The sequence below is a fragment of the Dama dama genome, chromosome 11 (assembly GCF_033118175.1).
Source record: "Dama dama isolate Ldn47 chromosome 11, ASM3311817v1, whole genome shotgun sequence".
In the NCBI taxonomy this organism is placed as follows: domain Eukaryota; kingdom Metazoa; phylum Chordata; class Mammalia; order Artiodactyla; family Cervidae; genus Dama; species Dama dama.
This window is the reverse complement of record NC_083691.1, coordinates 75299930-75317171: the sequence shown is the minus strand read 5'-3', so window position 1 is coordinate 75317171 and position 17242 is coordinate 75299930. Positions and strand designations below refer to the sequence as shown.

Here is a 17242-nt window from a genome sequence, read left to right as displayed (position 1 = left end):
GGGCTTTTCTGAGCACTGCCATCCCCTGACACCCCACCTGGGGACTCACTGAGAGCCTGAGACAGGACATGTTTGGTCCCTGTGGTATTTCTCTTTTTAATGAGACTAGAAGACCCCCCAGAGAAATAGAGTTTCACTAAGGGCCTTTCAGGCACCCAGGGGTCTTTCAAGCTATGTTAATCTTTCCTGTTACAAAGGAAAGGAACATAAATCATGAAGTCTTCCCTGGGACTTGGTTTCGTGTGGGGAGTTGAAGTTTAGATAAATATAGACGGTGGAGGGGGAATCTGAGGAATATGTCAGGCACCAGTGAGAAGACAGCAGGAGGAAATGCTTTGGCCTGGGGCCACCCTTTGCCACAGCAGAGGGCCAGCTGCCAGCAAAATGTGCTTCGCCCTGGTGGCCACCCTGGCCTTCATCAGGAATGGCTTCTCTCTCCTGGAAGCAGAGGAGCAGAGAGCCCAGGGATTGTGTGCACCTGGGCCAGGGCGAGGGTGGGCAGAGAAGAATGGGAGACAGTGGGGAACTGAAGGTTTACCTTCTCTTACTCTGAGTAGGAGCCCCAAGCAGAAGGAAAGGCTGAGCTTGATGGACCGGAAATGCTGAGTCGCAACTTTCAGAATGAGGGCAAGGTTCAGGCTGGCTCAGAATCTACTGAATTTATTCCATTCACACAGAAGCAAACGAGTCTTTCCTGTGACATAACAAACATTTTCAAAGAGAGTGCTTTGAGCAATAGCATGCGGGGCTCCTTGTAAATTTGGCGTTGGTGCCTGGCATTGAAAATCTGTCACTGAGAAGGCCGGAAGGTGGGGGAGTGTCATACCCAGAGGCAGTGATCCCCAGCTTCAGGTTCCAGTTCCATCAGCACCCTGTCACCTTACAGAAATCACTTACCTCTTCTGTCTTCCCTTGGCTAGTTTCTGTCACTGTCATGCAGAGAGTGCTCTTCCTAACTGTCGGTTGTTCAGAATACAACTATGGTTTGTCGATGACCAGGTGCGCTTCCCGCAGGCTGTACTTTTTAGTAGCCTGAGTGTTGCCATGGTGATCATGGTGGGCAGGGGTGGGTCTTGGAAAGGCAGCTCCAGTCTGGAGAGCAAGGAGGGGCCCTAACTCGGTGGGGCCATGAGTCAGCCTCAGCCACTCACATGTTTGCAGGACTCCCAGCTCCCTCTGTGTTGCCTCATGTGTAAAGGTGTTAAAGATGGGCTACTTTGACACACTCCGCACAGTAGTCCTTCCCACCAGCACACGAGATTACAGACCTGCACAGGGCCTAACCCCTGTAGTGATTGTCACCCAGGCTACCTGAGCCCAAGTCGTGTTCCTCTCGCTGTTTCCCACCCACATTGCGCCAGCTAGAACGCAGCCTTGACCGCACACAGTGGCCAGGGAGCGGACTTGGTGAGCCCTGGTCCCAGGGGCTCGGCTGCTCGGATACACTCTTCTTTCTGTAGTTCCCAGGCATTTGCTTAGGGCAGCACATTTTCTGTGCTTTCTTTTTTTCTCAAGAAGTCCCAGCTGTACGAGGAAATGGGGCCACGGGTGCAAGACAGGCCAGCCTCAGAGTGCTTCCTGCTGCACCTTTGCACTCAGGCCTGGATTCCTGACGGTGGCTGGAGTTCAAGTCCAGATGCCAGCAGGCCTGTGAGAAAGGTCCCTCTTGCCCTGTGTGCTGGGGAATCAGCTGTCTCTGCAAGACCCCCCACCCCCACCCTAGAGTGACTGCTGAGAGAGACCCAGGCTGAGGACCTCCATCTGGATCCTTCTATGGGACGGGTCTAGAATTTGCAGACTTGCCTGGTAGGGGATTTATCATCCGGAATCCTAGATTATGTGTGAGATCTTACGTGGAACCCCAAACTGTAGAACTGGCCGTGTGGGAGCCGCACCAGCTGAGGCCTGAGAACCACCCAGCTTTATGGGTCCTGGGAATTGCAGCTACTGTGCCTTCTTTCCTGGACTCAGACCCTTCCCCCACTCGGCCTGCCTGCCCCCAGGAGACTGATCTTGCAAATGCTTCCTGCTTGTGCAGGCTGGGCTTCAGTTATCCTCAGCCCCTCAGCATGAATCTCAACTTCCTTCTTCCTGGTGTTCTAGGCTCTTCATGGTTGTTTTCAACATGCCTGTCCTGCCTCACTATATCCTGGGGACCCAGTTCTCTGGTCTCTTCATTGCCTTTTGCAACTATCATGTTGGCCCTCCCCTCCCTCCCACTTTTCTCTTCATGTTCTATCCTTTCTCTTGAGAGTCGGTTTCCTGGAAGCCCTCCCTACCTACACCAGCCGTCAATGATCTCCCTACTGAAAACAATAGCTCACATAGTGCCTTGTAAAGCAGCACTTGGTTCTTACGTGTTTTATCTGCTTCCCGGGTTCCAGTATGTCAGTCTTGTCCTTCCAGCTGATTCCTATGATTAACTCATGATCTGAATAATACAAATTTCCACATATAGTAGGGCTTCAATGAATAGCTGCTGACTTTTTCAAACCAAAGCAGGGTTTAGACATTCCTGAGGTTACAGAAATTCCTCCCTCATGTTGGAGTGAATGGGGGGTATCTTTGCGGGTGGGGGGTGGCCATGTGGGTGAGAGCCCTGGACTGTGGTCGGTTGTTGGCAGGTAAAGCCTCCTTGAAGACTTCCTTTCTGTAGCAGATTTCCCTGAGATGTGCATATCTCTCCAACTAGAAAGGTTATATTGGGCTAAGTGAAGCATTAATCATGTGGTTCTGCCCTGTCTTATAGGGATTTGAAACTGGACAACATCCTTCTGGATGCAGAAGGTCACTGCAAGCTGGCTGACTTCGGGATGTGTAAGGAAGGGATTCTGAACGGTGTCACAACCACCACTTTCTGCGGGACACCCGACTACATCGCTCCCGAGGTGAGACCATGAAGGAGGGGGCTGCCTTCTCCCACTACCAGGGCTGAGGCCTGAGTTCATTCTCATGTGTTGGGGTCATCTAGCAGTGCTAGGTGAAGGCTCTGGAAAACCAGGATGAATTCCAGGGAGGAGGGAAAAAAGGAAAGGTAAAAGGCATACTGGTTTGTCCATAAGGAAGTAGTGGTGATGAGGAGAGAACAGTGAATTGAGAATAACAGGCCATTCCCAGAAGCTGGCCAGGCCCTCACTGAGCATCCCATCTCATTCCAGTCCAGAACCATCACGAAGCTAGGACCAAGCAATGCTTGTTGACTTGTATTATTGTTTTTACTTTTCTTAAGGTAGTACTGTTGCTTCATGGCATGTGGGATCCTCCCCAGTCAGGGATTTAACCTGTGTCTCCTGCATTTATGGAAGGATTCTTTACCACTGATCCACCAGGAAAGCCCTGTTTTCACTTTTTAGTAACCAGAATAAAGGAGCACCATTGATAAAGGCAGAGTTTAGCTATACAGCTTTAATTTCCTACAGTAAAACCAAAAATTAGCTGCCATTTCTAATGTATCACGGATTCTGCGTAGCAGGCACACAAGGTTGAGCTGGAAGAGGAGAGCATCTGAGCCTCGTTTTAGTGGAGATCCGAGATGTTCACTGTGAGCCTCACCAGTGGGTTGCCTTTTATGGAAGTTGCTTAGATATTTTGTTCATCATAATGTGTTTTCTTTGCCCTGAGTTTTCTCCAGGTCAGTCTGCCCAGACTGAGAGATATCTAGTGTGGAATGATTCAGATTTAAGACATAGTCTGTCACAGATACTTAATAAAAATGGTCTCAAGGGTTCTGAAACATGTGAGGTAAGAAGGAAGTACTAGTCCCCTTTAAGCATTGTCCATGGTGAGTAGGAGTTAGCACAGCCGGATTTCATTTCCTTCCAGTGGGCACTGTGTGAGCACCTGCTAGACACAAAGTGATGTGAGGATGAAGAATTACTGAGACCCTGGTGGCTCTCCTAAAAGGCCTTTGTGTTCTCGAGAGAGTGACAGCTAGTTAAGTAAACAGCTAGTTAAGCAGAATAAATAGGTACACAAGATGGTAACATCAGGACTCAGGGAAGGTTTCTTAGGGCACCTGGTGGATGAATTGAGTTGCAGAGAGTCTGCAGGATTTCCTTTGATGGTATGCAGTGGGGGGCATTCCCAAAAACAGCAGGAAGGATTGGGGTGGGTGTGGGGTAGGGGAGGAGAACCAGTATCCCTGGGCTCTGAATCCTTTAAGGCAGAGGCTTTGTTTCTGATCTGGGTACTCTCAGACTCTGGCACACACGTCAGTCTCTTAGTAATGGTTTGCTGAATGAATAAATAAATAAATAAGAACTTGTAATACTCCAACATGAGCAAAGCCTGGGGGATGAGAACATTCTTGGCCTTTTTGAGAAAGGAAGATAGTATGGCCAGAACAGAGGATTTCTTAGTGCTCTTAGTAATGAACATGATTAAGAAAAAGGACCAAGGAAAGTGGCCTTTATTCTATAGGATCTGTGGATCCACTGAAGGTTTCCCAGTGGAGGGAGGGTCATCATCAGACCTGTCCCAGAAAGAAGACAGGCAACAGGAATGTAGATCAGAAGCCAGAGGGCCAGAGAAGATTGGTTGAGAGTTTTTTACAAACCAGATAAGACTCAGGGAGAAAAATAAAAAATAAAAAGACTCAGAGAGGCATGAGGAGGTTCGCAGAGTGAGGATGGTAATAGGTAAAGTCTCACTGAAACCTCTATCTTCTAAAAGATCTCAAGAGTACAGATTTTAGACTGCCTCTACAAGTAAGTTCTTTTAGCAGAAACATTAGGAGTTTAACCTTCAAGGAGAAATTGAAAGCAAGTCCTCTCAGTTGAAACCTGTTTTTCCACCACCTTCCTCATTCACTCTTTATCATCAGAATGGTTGGTTCTAGGCCCTCTGTGAATTGATGTCAGAGTCAAAGGGTTGACAGCCTAGTGTAGTAGTCAGGGACCGAGCCCAAAACGAACATTCACTTTATGATGAACAGAACACCCACACAACTTTCATGAAAGGCAATCCATTGGCAAAACTCACAATGGATAACTCTGGTTTTGTTCTGTAGTGGGACCCAGACACTGTTCCTTCTCATTCTACACCTGTGTCAATGCAGCAGCATCACCACTCCATGTGAAATGCCTAATGATTCCTGGTCTTACTGTAGGCAAATTATAGCTGATAAGGGTATTGCTACCTTTATCAAAGGGTCACTGAGATGGTTAAATGAAATTATACCGCTGAGGCATTTAGCCCAGTGCCCAGACCACAGTAAGTATTGGGTCAGCAGTGGCTCCCTCACAATCATCATGGTTGTTAGGTCACACAGTGGGGTGGGCAAAGCACAGTCCTAAGAGTTGAGAATCCAGGCTGGACTTAACCACTAATGCCCGCATGTGACCTTGACCAAGTCATAAAATGTTTTTGACCCTCAGATTCCTCATCTTTCAAATGGGAATGATAATTCCTGCCCTAGCCGCCTCATCAAGCATTTTGAGAATCTAATGCAGTTAGAGCATGGAAATGCTTCAGAAAGCATAAGCCTATATCCAAATAGGAGGGGTTGTGAAGTGCCTGGCTAACCCTGAAACCAGAGACACCTTCTGAGGCACTGACTCTGCCCTGAGGCTTTCCACCACATGCCCTGGGCTGACCTTCATGGCAACCCCTCCCCTATCTCCTCACCAGCTCCCCAGACAATGGTGGCCAGCCCTAGGAAGTGCCTGGTGTCATTAGGCCCAATGCCTGCTCTTTCTCCCCAGCTCTGACCCATCTAGGGGTTGGCTGCCACGCCAGGTACCCTCCCATGGCATGTGAAGACTTGCCCTCTCACCAGCTCCATCCATGACAAGGTGATTTGGAAGCAGATAATTAGGGTCAAACCTGAGGAGGATTTTAATAAAGATGCCACCCCAAACAGGAAGCCTCTGGAGGGGCCTGGGGAAAGGTGGACAGTGCTTCTCTGGTGGTTTCCCTAGCACCATCCTGTCTGAACACAAACGGGGTCACCTGGAAGCTACCTCCCCACCACACCAAGAAGGCACAGAACCCAGCTGTACCCACCCTGCCCTGAGATTAGCGGGTGGCTACCTCATGTGAAGAGTTGACTCATTGGAAAAGACCCTGATGCTGGGAGGGATTGGGGGCAGGAGGAGAAGGGGACAACAGAGGATGAGATGGCTGGATTGCATCACTGACTCAATGGGCATGAGTTTGAGTAAACTCCGGGAGTTTGTGATGGACAGGGAGGCCTGGCGTGCTGTGATTCGTGGGGTCGCAAAGGGTCGGACGCAACTGAGCGACTGAACTGAACTGACTGACTGACTTAGCACCAGGGTCCCCAGAGCCCAGGAGAGAAGGGAGCATGCCCTGGAAGATACACAGAGTGGACACACCTGGCAGCCAGTCTCCCCGAGTATTGGAAACAGGTTAGTCATGAGTAGATCCAGAAAACTGCTAGAGCCCCTATTCTCTGGTGGCTTATGGATGCCCTAGGGAGACAGTTGACCATGAAAAAAATAGCTAAAATCATGATAGTATGTGGAAAGTGTCTGTCAAATCTTAAGGCCAGGGGTCTTAGGATACCAAAGACTAGGAGAAAGGTTGGAGAAATCCAGGAACTCTTTTTGGAGGAAAGCTTTTGGTGAAAACCATGACCTTGAATGTGGTGCCACAGTGAGCCAGGCTGGGGCTCTGGGCCTTTTGAGGTTGAGGGGGGCTCACACTTTGGCTTTGGCACCGAGCAGCCTTACTGGCTTCTCAGTGGAGCCTATAGCTTTGACCTTTCAGATACCACGTACTGACCACTGGACTGAGAGACCAAAGGTCCTAACCAAGCAGATTACCAGCCTCAAATAATTTAAAGTTGGCTGCATTTGCTCACATTCCTTTTCATTCTAAGTTCTAAAGAGTCCTAAAATGTGCATATTTTTTTTTTTTTTTTTTACTCTTGTCAAAATGCTTCTCCCACCTTTTGATTTAATCCCAAGCAACCTGCAGCCTTGAGAAGGGCATTTTGAGCAGACCCCAGACAGTCCAGATACCTGAGTTCAACCCCGTCTTCTGTCTGGTAATCTGAGAACTGAGCTGGAGCTTCATTCTGAAATAGGTGACCTGAGAAGTTACCTGCCTGGGGTGACCTGCAGGCTGGAGTGACCGTTGCCATTTGGGGAGGTGTCTTCAGAATATACCCCCTTTGAGGATGTGCACTCCAGTCGTGCTTCTCCTCCCTTCACTTTTTGGAATTCTTTATAGAATGATAGCACTGAGCAATCAGAGATGACCTCTCACCTGCCCTGCTGTCTCTGGGCAGCACCATGCCTGGTCCTGCTGACTGATAAGAAGAAAACATCACTGTGGGGTAGGAACATCACTTCCTTAGCAGTGGGGACAACCCAGCATTCTTTCTGCTCTGAGCCAATTACACATCACTGAGCTGCTACATACTATACACACATGGAGATGAAACCTTGTAGAAGTAAAATTAGATTTAGTACCACCTTCCAATTATATAGAGCTTTTTATTTGCAGTAGGCTTTCGGAATCCTCCATCTTAATCAATCTTGTGAGGTTAAGCTGAGGATCTGAGCCTCATCTGATAAATTAGGAAGTCAACTGTCTGGCTTGAGATCACCCAGAAATGTAATGCCAAACTTGGGGTGAAATTAGATACCTCCTGGTTGACCTTCTATCTCTAGCACCTGGCCAGCACTGCAGAAAAATTAGGAGGGGGAAGTTACTTGCTTTTCCAAAAGTTCTGTAGCTTCTTGGCTCAGAGTTCCTCTCCTGCACTGACTTTCTGATTCCATTTGTAAAACTTCAGTCCTCACACACCATTCTGCAGGAAACTGACATCAGCATGTCTTCAGCATCATGTAACCTGAGTGACTCTGACTCCATATACTTGGAGGAGGAGGCAAAGAGAACATAGAAAAGAGAAGTGACAAATCCAAAGACAAGTGCCAAGACAAAATGCACCAGACAACCAGGATTTGATTTGGGCTCTTGCAATAGGGAGAATTTTATGGACTGCCTGAAATAAAAAGGAGGGAGTCCACTCAATATGCAAGGATCACTGACAAAAGAAACCCACATGTTAAGCTAATTTAAATCCATACCTCTTTAGTGTTCTCAGTGTGAAACTAACAAGCAAAAAGTGAAATAACATGGTAAGAAATTGATGGAGTTTATTATATGTTTGAGCACAAAATTGTGAGCTAATTATAATGAATATACCACAAAGCAGATTAGTGTCATGTTTAACAATATTTAGTAATGGGTAAAACATAAACTTTGAAGTTAATCAAATCTGAAGTAAGATCAGAACGACTGCATAAATCTGGCTTTATTTCCTGCAAGTCACTTAATTAAATGTTTGATTTTTTCCACCAGTAAATTAGAAAAAAGAAAATAATCTATGTAAAAACTGTTATAAAGATAAAATAGCACTCAATCATTTTTTAAAGGGGGTCTGGGGCTTTATAAAGTAAGGAAAATGATTTGTCAGCAGGCCTTAGGAAAGTCATGAGGAATAATAGAAATGGGTCTTTTCTCAGAATATGCAAGAGCATAGTGATCCTTTACGATTAGAACACAAATGGGTGGGGAGATTTATTAACTGTAGTTTCTTTTCCAAGAGCCCAGGGTTCCGTGAATTCAGCGTTGTCACTGTCTAAAGAGGACTGAGGTTCTGATCACCCTTCTTTAGTGAGGGGAGACCTAAATTTGCTGCACTCACTTACTGTGATTTTAGTGTCAAGAATATGCACAGTTTTTTCACATGGCCCTCCATGCAAGTCAGGAACTTCATCTGGTACTCAAGCAAAGAAGCAGTAATTTGTTCCCACTGGAAGGCAGACTGTGGGTGTTGACTCTGGAAAGCTGGCCCCTACACTGTGCCTCCCAAACTCAATTTTCACTCAGCTAGCTGATTTAGAACCCAAGTTTTTATAAGGCAGCCCTACTCTATGGAAGAACAAGCTGGAAATAGAAACCCAGGTCTTCTCAAGGCCGCTTGTGGTGCAGGCGTGGCCTCGGGGGGCAGCCTGCAGGGGGGCCCTGACGTTGCCCATCTCCCGAACAGATCCTGCAGGAGTTGGAGTATGGCCCCTCAGTGGACTGGTGGGCCCTGGGGGTACTGATGTACGAGATGATGGCGGGGCAGCCCCCCTTCGAGGCGGACAACGAGGACGATCTGTTTGAGTCCATCCTCCACGACGACGTGCTCTACCCAGTCTGGCTCAGCAAGGAGGCGGTCAGCATCCTGAAAGCTGTGAGTCATCGGCCCTCGCCCTCTTTCTGCTCCCCCGCCCCCGCCCCTTTCCCCATCCCACCTCTGCTCACTGCCCAACAGAAGTGGTGGAGGGCAGTCACCCTGGGAGTTCAGGTTCACTACAGGGGCTGCTGTTGAGAAATCGAGCCTGGGGCAGATTGCTCTTCTTGTGGTAAAAGGATACCACATCTGCATTCCCAGAGGAAAGCTCTGTGTGCTTGTGTGTCCTCCAGAGCTGCAGAGGGGGAGACCAACCCCAGTGGTGCTGGGGTCACCCCTACTGCTCACAGTCTTGGGGCAGTACCCCCTTTCTTGATCTGCCACCCATGTCTGTCTACCTCCGGGGCTTGCGATGGGGAAGAGAGAAAGGTGGGGAGGGGGAGACGCTGTACCCCTGTGTCGACAACAGCGACACTGATCAAAGAAGAAGTGTCCTCTCAAGATCCCTGTAACCACAATGGATTCAGATGTAACAGACTTTCCCATGCCGCAAATAGTCCCTTACAGATGATAATGCTTAGTACTTGCTCAGTATAACCATGGCTACAACACTGAGACACTGGCACTATGGCAAGTAAATGAAGTTATCTGTCCCCCTGGGAATGCTGGGGGAGGTGAGGTGCAGGGAATGTAAACAGACCAGTTTACCTGGGGAGGGTCACCTCACTGGGTTGAGGCCATGACAGCCCAGGAACCCTGACTTCTGTTCATGGCTTCTCACCCATCAGAACACCCCAAAGTTCAGAGTCAGCATGCCACAGTCCCAAAATTTGCCATATCAAAATACCTGCTCTATCATGGTTTATTTTTCTTGTTTTCCAAGTCAAGTCCCAATATTTACCTAATTGTATATATACAGAAATATTACATCACTATCATAAATGGAAAATTAATATCACTTGCCATAATTGATTAACATAAATCATCCTATAAAAATAGTAAAAAGGCCTAAAATCATTTCATAGTTGTCTGGAGGGGACTCGTACCATGTTTTGGAAGATGCTTCATCAGAACATGTTGCTTCTTTCTGCAGTTCATTTTTTCCTTCCTCTTCCCTTCTTTCTCTCATCTTCCTTCCTTCCCTCCCTCCCACATCTATTTCTCTTCCTCTGTCTCCCTCCAGTTCCTTGATTCAATGAACAACTATCTGTTGAGTGTTTTCCTATATGCATTGTGCAGTGTTTTCCTCTAGCATTGTGCTAGATGCTGCATGAGTGTGTAACAGCCATCATTCTTGCCTTGTGGAGCCTGTGATCCAGCAGGAGAAGGTGGGAATTAAGTTAAAAAACACATCCATAGGTGACCACAATTGGGCTACGAGCAGTGAAGGAAGCAAAGAGAATATGTTCATTTACTCATTTATTCAACACCTATTTGTTGGGCATTTGGATATGCCAGACACTATGCCAGGTGCTGGCAAAGGAAGACCCTGTAGCACCTGAGGCAGCTGAGGATGCCCCCAGCAGAGCTGATCACTCACCCTGGGCCCCAGACACCAACCGGACACACCTTCCAGTGAGCACCCTGCCAGTACCCTAGAGTGGCCGTTTCATTATGAATGATCAGAGCAGTGGTCTTCATCTAGCGATGATTTTGCCCTTTCCCCTCCCCACCCCCCACACTTCCATCATCCCCCAGAGACATCTGGCAATGTCTGGAGATGTTTTAGTTGTCTCAACCTGGAGGGGAGGGATGCTATTGGAATCTAGCAGGTGAAGCTAGGGATGCAACTAAACACCCTGCACTGCCCAGCCCCCACAGCTAAGACGTATCCAGTCCAAACTGTCATCAGCAGAGAGGAAACTTCAACCTACAGATCGAGAAGAAGGAGGTTGTGCCTGTGTCAGCTGGTTGGTGAAGGCGAAATGTCTGGGAAAAGACGAGACTCTGGCTCGGGGTCAGCTTCCTGAGACGCTAAAACCTGTGTGTTTATCCATGGCCCTGATACTTCCCCTCCCAGAAGTGGGAGGACAGGAAGAGCTGAGGAAGCAAGGAGAAGTCTTCTACTCCCTTGGCCTTGGAACACTTCACTTCCTCACATTGTCGCTTGATTCTAGGGCCAGGCCAGGTTTTCCATGACTCTGGCCACTGAGCCGTGTCTCTTGAGGGCTGCTGCCTACGTGCAGAACTCTCCAGAAGCCTTTTGCACTGTAGAGTTATGCAGTGCACCACCTATGCAACAGTGAGTATCGGTCCTGCTTCCTCCCTTCCTCAGCCCTGTGCCCTGAGGCCCAGCCTTCAACCCGCTGTTCCCTCATCTCACTGGACAGAGTGCACAGTGGGAGCGAGGCACGGACCTAGATGCTGGGAAGATAGGACTGATTCCTATATTATAGAGCTCACCATGGAGAAAAACATTCAGACAAATTATAATTTAAATAAACGAGAAGCATCTACCCAGCACCTCTTCACCCTCTTATCTCTGCCCAGGTAAGATTCTTTGGTTTCAGCAGTGCCAGGCAGGAGTCAGTAGGAAGTTCTTGCTGCCCAGGAAACTCTCCTTTGCTGAAGCCTGAAATGCCATCATTATAGATTTATCGCTCTGAATTTAATTTATACGTTGTCCTCTTAAGGTCCTTTGTTTAAACTCTTAGCCTTCACCCCATGAGATGTAACACTCAGCCTCTGAGACACATGCAAACACACACCACTACCTTTATTTTGGTTGGCTGTCAGAAATGTTTCCACCTACCAGCACTGATTTTTTTTTCAAGGTTATATTTTTATACATCTGCTCAATTAAATTCACATTTGCCATCAGGACTGACTCATTTAGTAGGAATAGTAATTTCACTTGGGTGTGTGAGTTCACAAGACACCAGCCAAAAAGTACAAAACACATCAATGTGGTTTTTACAGACAAGCACTGGGAAGCAATAAGCCTTTCTTTTTCTTGTTTTTTGTCTGTTAATCTATGTTGAGTTTTGTGCTAGCAATTACAAATTTAAAAAAAAAATTTTTTTTTAAGTAGGAGGGCCTATATCCAGGAAAAGGAAAAGGGAGGAGGTGTCTTTGAAAATTGACCTTAACATGAATATCTGGTCTTCTTTCCTTACCTCCAGAAGGACTGTTGACCTCTTAGTATGAGGTTATCAGACTTCAGTATTCCTGATGAGAAGATTTAAGAATCTGAGGGGAAATCAGAGGGTTAGAAAAAGTCTAAGTTCCTAATCTTGACTTGATACCTCGCTGGCTGTTTGACTTTGGCCAAGTTAATTAACTTCTCTGAGCCTCAACTACCTCACTTATAAAGTAGGGATCATGTTAGTCCCTCAGAAGACTGTGTTCCATAGAATGAGTCAGTACATGTATATCATATATGTAGAGTGGTGGCCGGTGCATAGTAAGTCCTACCTAAGAATGAGGGGCGAAGCTCCTGAAGGTACAGAAAGTGGGCTTGGGAGGTGACGCCAAAGATGCTGCCTTGGCTGAGCTCCACCTTCCCCCCAGTGCCTCTGCCTGCCGGGCCGCTGTTCCTGATTCTCTCTCTGTCTTCATCCTCCCAGTTCATGACCAAGAACCCCCACAAGCGCCTGGGCTGCGTGGCGGCGCAAAACGGTGAGGACGCCATCAAGCAGCACCCGTTCTTCAAGGAGATTGACTGGCTGCTGCTGGAGCAGAAGAAGATCAAGCCGCCCTTCAAACCTCGCATTGTAAGTAGGCCTGTCGCTTGTACACACCGAGGGTGGGTCTGGCATCCATGCACAGAGATGAGGGTCTGTCTGGGCACATTTCACAACCAAGGTGACAAGGGCAGAAGGTCGCCAAGAGACACCCTAAAAGAGTCTCATCAAAGATACATAACCAATAGCTGTAACCAAGATGATGACTTACATGGGACATAGAGGAATCTTTTGTACTTTAATCAAATTTTATATATCTTGACCAAAATTGTAGGCGATACTGGTTTTCTATGTGTGGTAGAGATACAAGGTTTCTTTATAAATCACCTTTTTTTTTTATGAGTCAGTTTAAAGAAAAATATTCACTCAGTGATAGTTGCAGTCATTGTTTGGAGCTAGCACAGGGCCTGAGGCTGACTCAGAGGTGGACATTTGAGGAGGACTGTCCCCAGAGCGGCCCGTGGAGCCCGGCTCAGTGAGATGCCATTTCTTTAGACCACGTCTCTGCCTTCTTTGACCCACTCTCCCTTCTGCCTTCTCTCCAGCCTCAGCACACACTTCTTCCAGGTCCTTCCACCTGTTGTGACCATGCCAGTCAGAGGAAGGTGCAATCATTGTGTTTGAAGCTCAGAGATTAGAAAGAGGAATAGGCCTGTCGAGTCCAGGCTTGACTCAGAGAGCAGAGACCACATTGTGGCCGTGACCTGCCTCTGGAAGGGAAAGGGGTCAGAGGTGCTTTCCTTAAAGTTAGAGAGTGGGTGTGTGTAAGCATGCATGTGCATGTGCATGCGCACATATCCATGTGTGTTTGTGTGTGTGTGTGTAAGGGGAAACTCTTAGTTCTCTTGCACCCTAGCATGATAAAGCTATTATTTAGATGAAACTTTGGGTAGCCAGCTGGCTAGTGTCCTGGGAGTGAAGCGGGCTGTGTAATGAAGTTACGGGGCAGAGCCCCGGAGTGGTAGGGCTGGGGTCTCGGGCAGTGAAGACTTGTGATTATCCAGTCAGCCCTCAATCACCCCACATTCTGCCAGAGGACTTCTTCTCCGTCACTTCCAAGTATAAAAAAGACCCTCCTGTGCCTTGGGAATCATCAGAGAGGAAATCCACTATTTTCCAGGAGGTTTTCTGGGGGTCAGTGGTTGACAGTGTGGGGATCTAAGAAATATTTCGTGTCGGGGGTAAGACTCAGCTGAAGGGTGTGATCCAGGCCTCAGCCAGACAAGAGCATTCAGGTGGATGGTCCCTGGACGTAGTCCCATCACCATTCTTTGTTTGCTTCCTTCTTGGGTGTTTATGATTTTCTCTGGCTGACACACAGCTTGGAACAGGCTAAGTTCAGGTTTACCTTCTTTCTTTGTTAACATCTCCCACAGCTCTGGGGCCTGCTGCTCTAAGCCTGTGATGGGAGCTCAGAGCAGAGCTTATGGCACATGCCAGCCTGCCTAAAGGCTGCCCCACCCCATCCCTAGGGTCTCTGCAGGCGGTCTTTTAGGACCAGATGAACTGACAAGTTTCCCCAGACAAAATGAGGGGGTCAGGAGACCAGAGGCCAGGCAGAGGAGGAGAAACTTATTTTAGGTTTAATCTAAGTTGATCAAACCCAAAGAAAATTGGGAAATAGACCTGAGTAAGGAATCTAGGCCCAACAAAGAGAAAGCCAGGATGAGCACGGGGCCCAGTCAAACAGTGCAGGTCTGCAGAATGACTTGAACCCCAATCTAGAGGCCAGGTCAACAAAGGACTTGATGCTAGGCTTGCAAAGGGGCAGGGCTGGAGGAGCAGCCCCTTCTGCGGGTGCAGGCTAGAGGGGACAAGCCCCAGGGGACCATCATCAGCAAGGGGTGTGAAAGGAACGGGGGTCTGGGTGGGGCAGAGGCAGGCAGGGAATCTTTGCAGAGAGCCCACAGGGAAGCACGGAATTCAGGAAACTCTTTGTGGTAAAAGGCACAAGGAAGCTTTAAAGGATGAATTTATGAAGAAGAGTCTTTTTCTGGAGTGGTCTGGTGGCTGATTGTCACTTAGATCCAGTGGAGGTGATTGCTCTGAGATGGCCAAAGAAGCCCCGAGAGGTGCTGGTCTCCAGGAGCTCTTCCCAGCAATTCCTGGGGCTTCCACCCTGCAGTCTGAACTCTGAGCGCAGTGAAAGTGCACACCTGAGAGCAGGGACACTTGGAGCAGTCCCTGGCTTCCCCAGAGAGAGAGGAGGGCAGGAAAGACAGATGTGCAGTTTCCATGGCCCACAGGATGGGCAAGGATGCAGACAGAGGAAGTGGCGGGGGTGGGGGGTGGGCATGGAGCGGAGCATGAACCAGAAGGCTGAGCATGTGACCCAGTCTGCTAGCTTAGCCCTGGCCCTAGCAAGGGGTGTGGGTGCTCCTGTGGACAGGGGGTAATGGCTCCCCAGGAATCAGCAGTAGAAGTCCATCCTGGGTCAGGGGTTCTTTCTATCCATGTAGAGTGCAAGAGCCCGGTGCTTCCCTTCCCTGGGCCTCTCGACAGCCCCAAGCTGGCACCAGAGGGCAGGACTCTGCTTGCTTCCTTTGCTGAGGGGCTCAAGTAGGCTTCTGGGGGCCATCCAGGAGCTCCCACCAAGTTCACAACTGTTTAGCATTCCTAAACACTGAGTCATCATTGCCTTGGAAATGATCCTCTGGGCATGTTCCTGCTCGCCCCCAACAGGCTTCCAGAGTCACTCTCAACACTGTTGGGGGTCAGGAGAGAGGACGTTTATTTGGCTGGTTTGAATGCAAACTTACATTGTACGAGAGGTGCTTCTGGTCACATTTGGAGCTGAGTGATGTTGATCCTTACTGAGTTCTCAGCTATAGGGCAGTCAAGATATATTCAAGTTATTTAGATCTCTGATCACAATTATATCCTTGTGACAAGAGATTTCTCTCCAGAGAAATATTAAAATGGGGAAAGAACAGTCTTCATCTAGTTAGCACGTTGAAAAGGTGTCCCAAATCTGTCCCTTGATTGAAAACTCTTCTCTGGAAAATGTTAATGGCATCATCCTGAGTCACCTGTGGGCTATGTGTAATGGAAACGAGTTTTAAGTTGAATTAAAGCCCACTGCGATGACGGATATACTGTATCTCATCATTGAAAGCCCTAGTAGGACCAGTGTGGAAACTCACACAGGTGTTTATAAGCCATCATCCCCTCTAACCATCTCAGGATTCTCCCTGGGGGTGTGGAGGCCTGCCTGGCTCAGATGCCAGCAGTGAGCTGGGCTCTGTGTTCCAAAAGCTGAGTCAGCACAACCCACAGACAGAGCTACACATGAGAAGTCATTGGAGAGACCCTGGGAAGCCGAAGTGTGTCCCCATAGACGTCATCTTTTGCTCATGGGACAGGGAGTTCCAATACAAGACAGGCTCTTCTTGGACTTCAGGTGTCACATAACTTAAGGACATGCCAGATACCTTCTGAGGAGAACCACGGAAGAATGGTTTTGACAGAGAGAGGAAGAAAAACTGGTTTGACTTTGGGAACAAGTGGCCAAGGTGTTTGATCACAAGCGGGCGAAGGGCAGTGTGAGTGTCTTAGATCTTAGGGACAGACTCCAAGTCAAAGGCAAAAAGCCACTCTGAGAAGGGAGGGGACAAGTTTGTGATCAAGCATCTCCAGCTATGCACCTTGGTGGTGGCCTAGAGAAGACACAGGGCATGCGTTCCAAAAGCAAGGAAAGCTATGCACGGACTCCCCATGTCATCAGGCTGAAGATCTCCAGGGTGTTCAGTCAAGGGCCTGGGGCTCCAGAGGGAATTCTGGGACTCCTCTGTTCTGGGCTTGCTCTACTTGCTCCCTGCCCATGCCCTGCTGATGTCACACCAGGATGCCACCAGTCCCAGGAGCCTGTTGAAGAGCTGCTTTCCGCTGCTCTGCTGGCCCTACTGAATCTGAGCCCCCTGGGCTGGTGGCGGGGTTGGGGGGCGGGGTGCAGGCATCCTGCCTGTCTGATTCAGGAAGGAATTGGTTTTGTCTGGTAGTGGGTGCTGGGGAAACAGACTGGGTGAAGTCCTGTCATCCAGTCTAGGAGTTATGAAGAGACAAAGCATAGTAGCCTGTGTTTCAGAGTTCCTAACCATCCCCACTCCCCCGCACAGACAGAGCCCCTACACACGAGTGGGCACAGCAAACTGCACTCTGCCCATGCTGGCTCAGCTGAGGCTGGGGTCCCTGGATCACCCACACAGGGCTGAGGATATGGCAGGAGAACAGCTTCCAGAACTGGTTTCCATCCCCTCCACAGGAAGCCTCGCCCCTCTAAAGATATCACCGGGGAGATTGTCCAGATTCGTACCTGGAATTTGGCCTCTGGTCAGGTTCCATCACATACTTCGATTGGCTGCTATTCCCTCCAGGCCTTTGCCTTCCTGAGATGTTTGCTGAACTGAGA

At 48.5% G+C, this 17242-nt stretch overlaps 1 protein-coding gene across 2 annotated transcripts in view; it reads left to right on the top strand.

The window, feature by feature from the left end:
• Positions 1-17242, top strand: part of PRKCE (protein kinase C epsilon) — a 532535-nt gene that overhangs the window by 492726 nt on the left and 22567 nt on the right. For both annotated transcript variants that reach the window (XM_061155486.1, XM_061155485.1), the window contains 3 exons: positions 2750-2888; positions 9023-9211; positions 12718-12864. In XM_061155486.1, coding sequence (XP_061011469.1) covers positions 2750-2888; positions 9023-9211; positions 12718-12864 — 475 coding nt within the window. The remainder of the gene's footprint in view (positions 1-2749; positions 2889-9022; positions 9212-12717; positions 12865-17242) is intronic.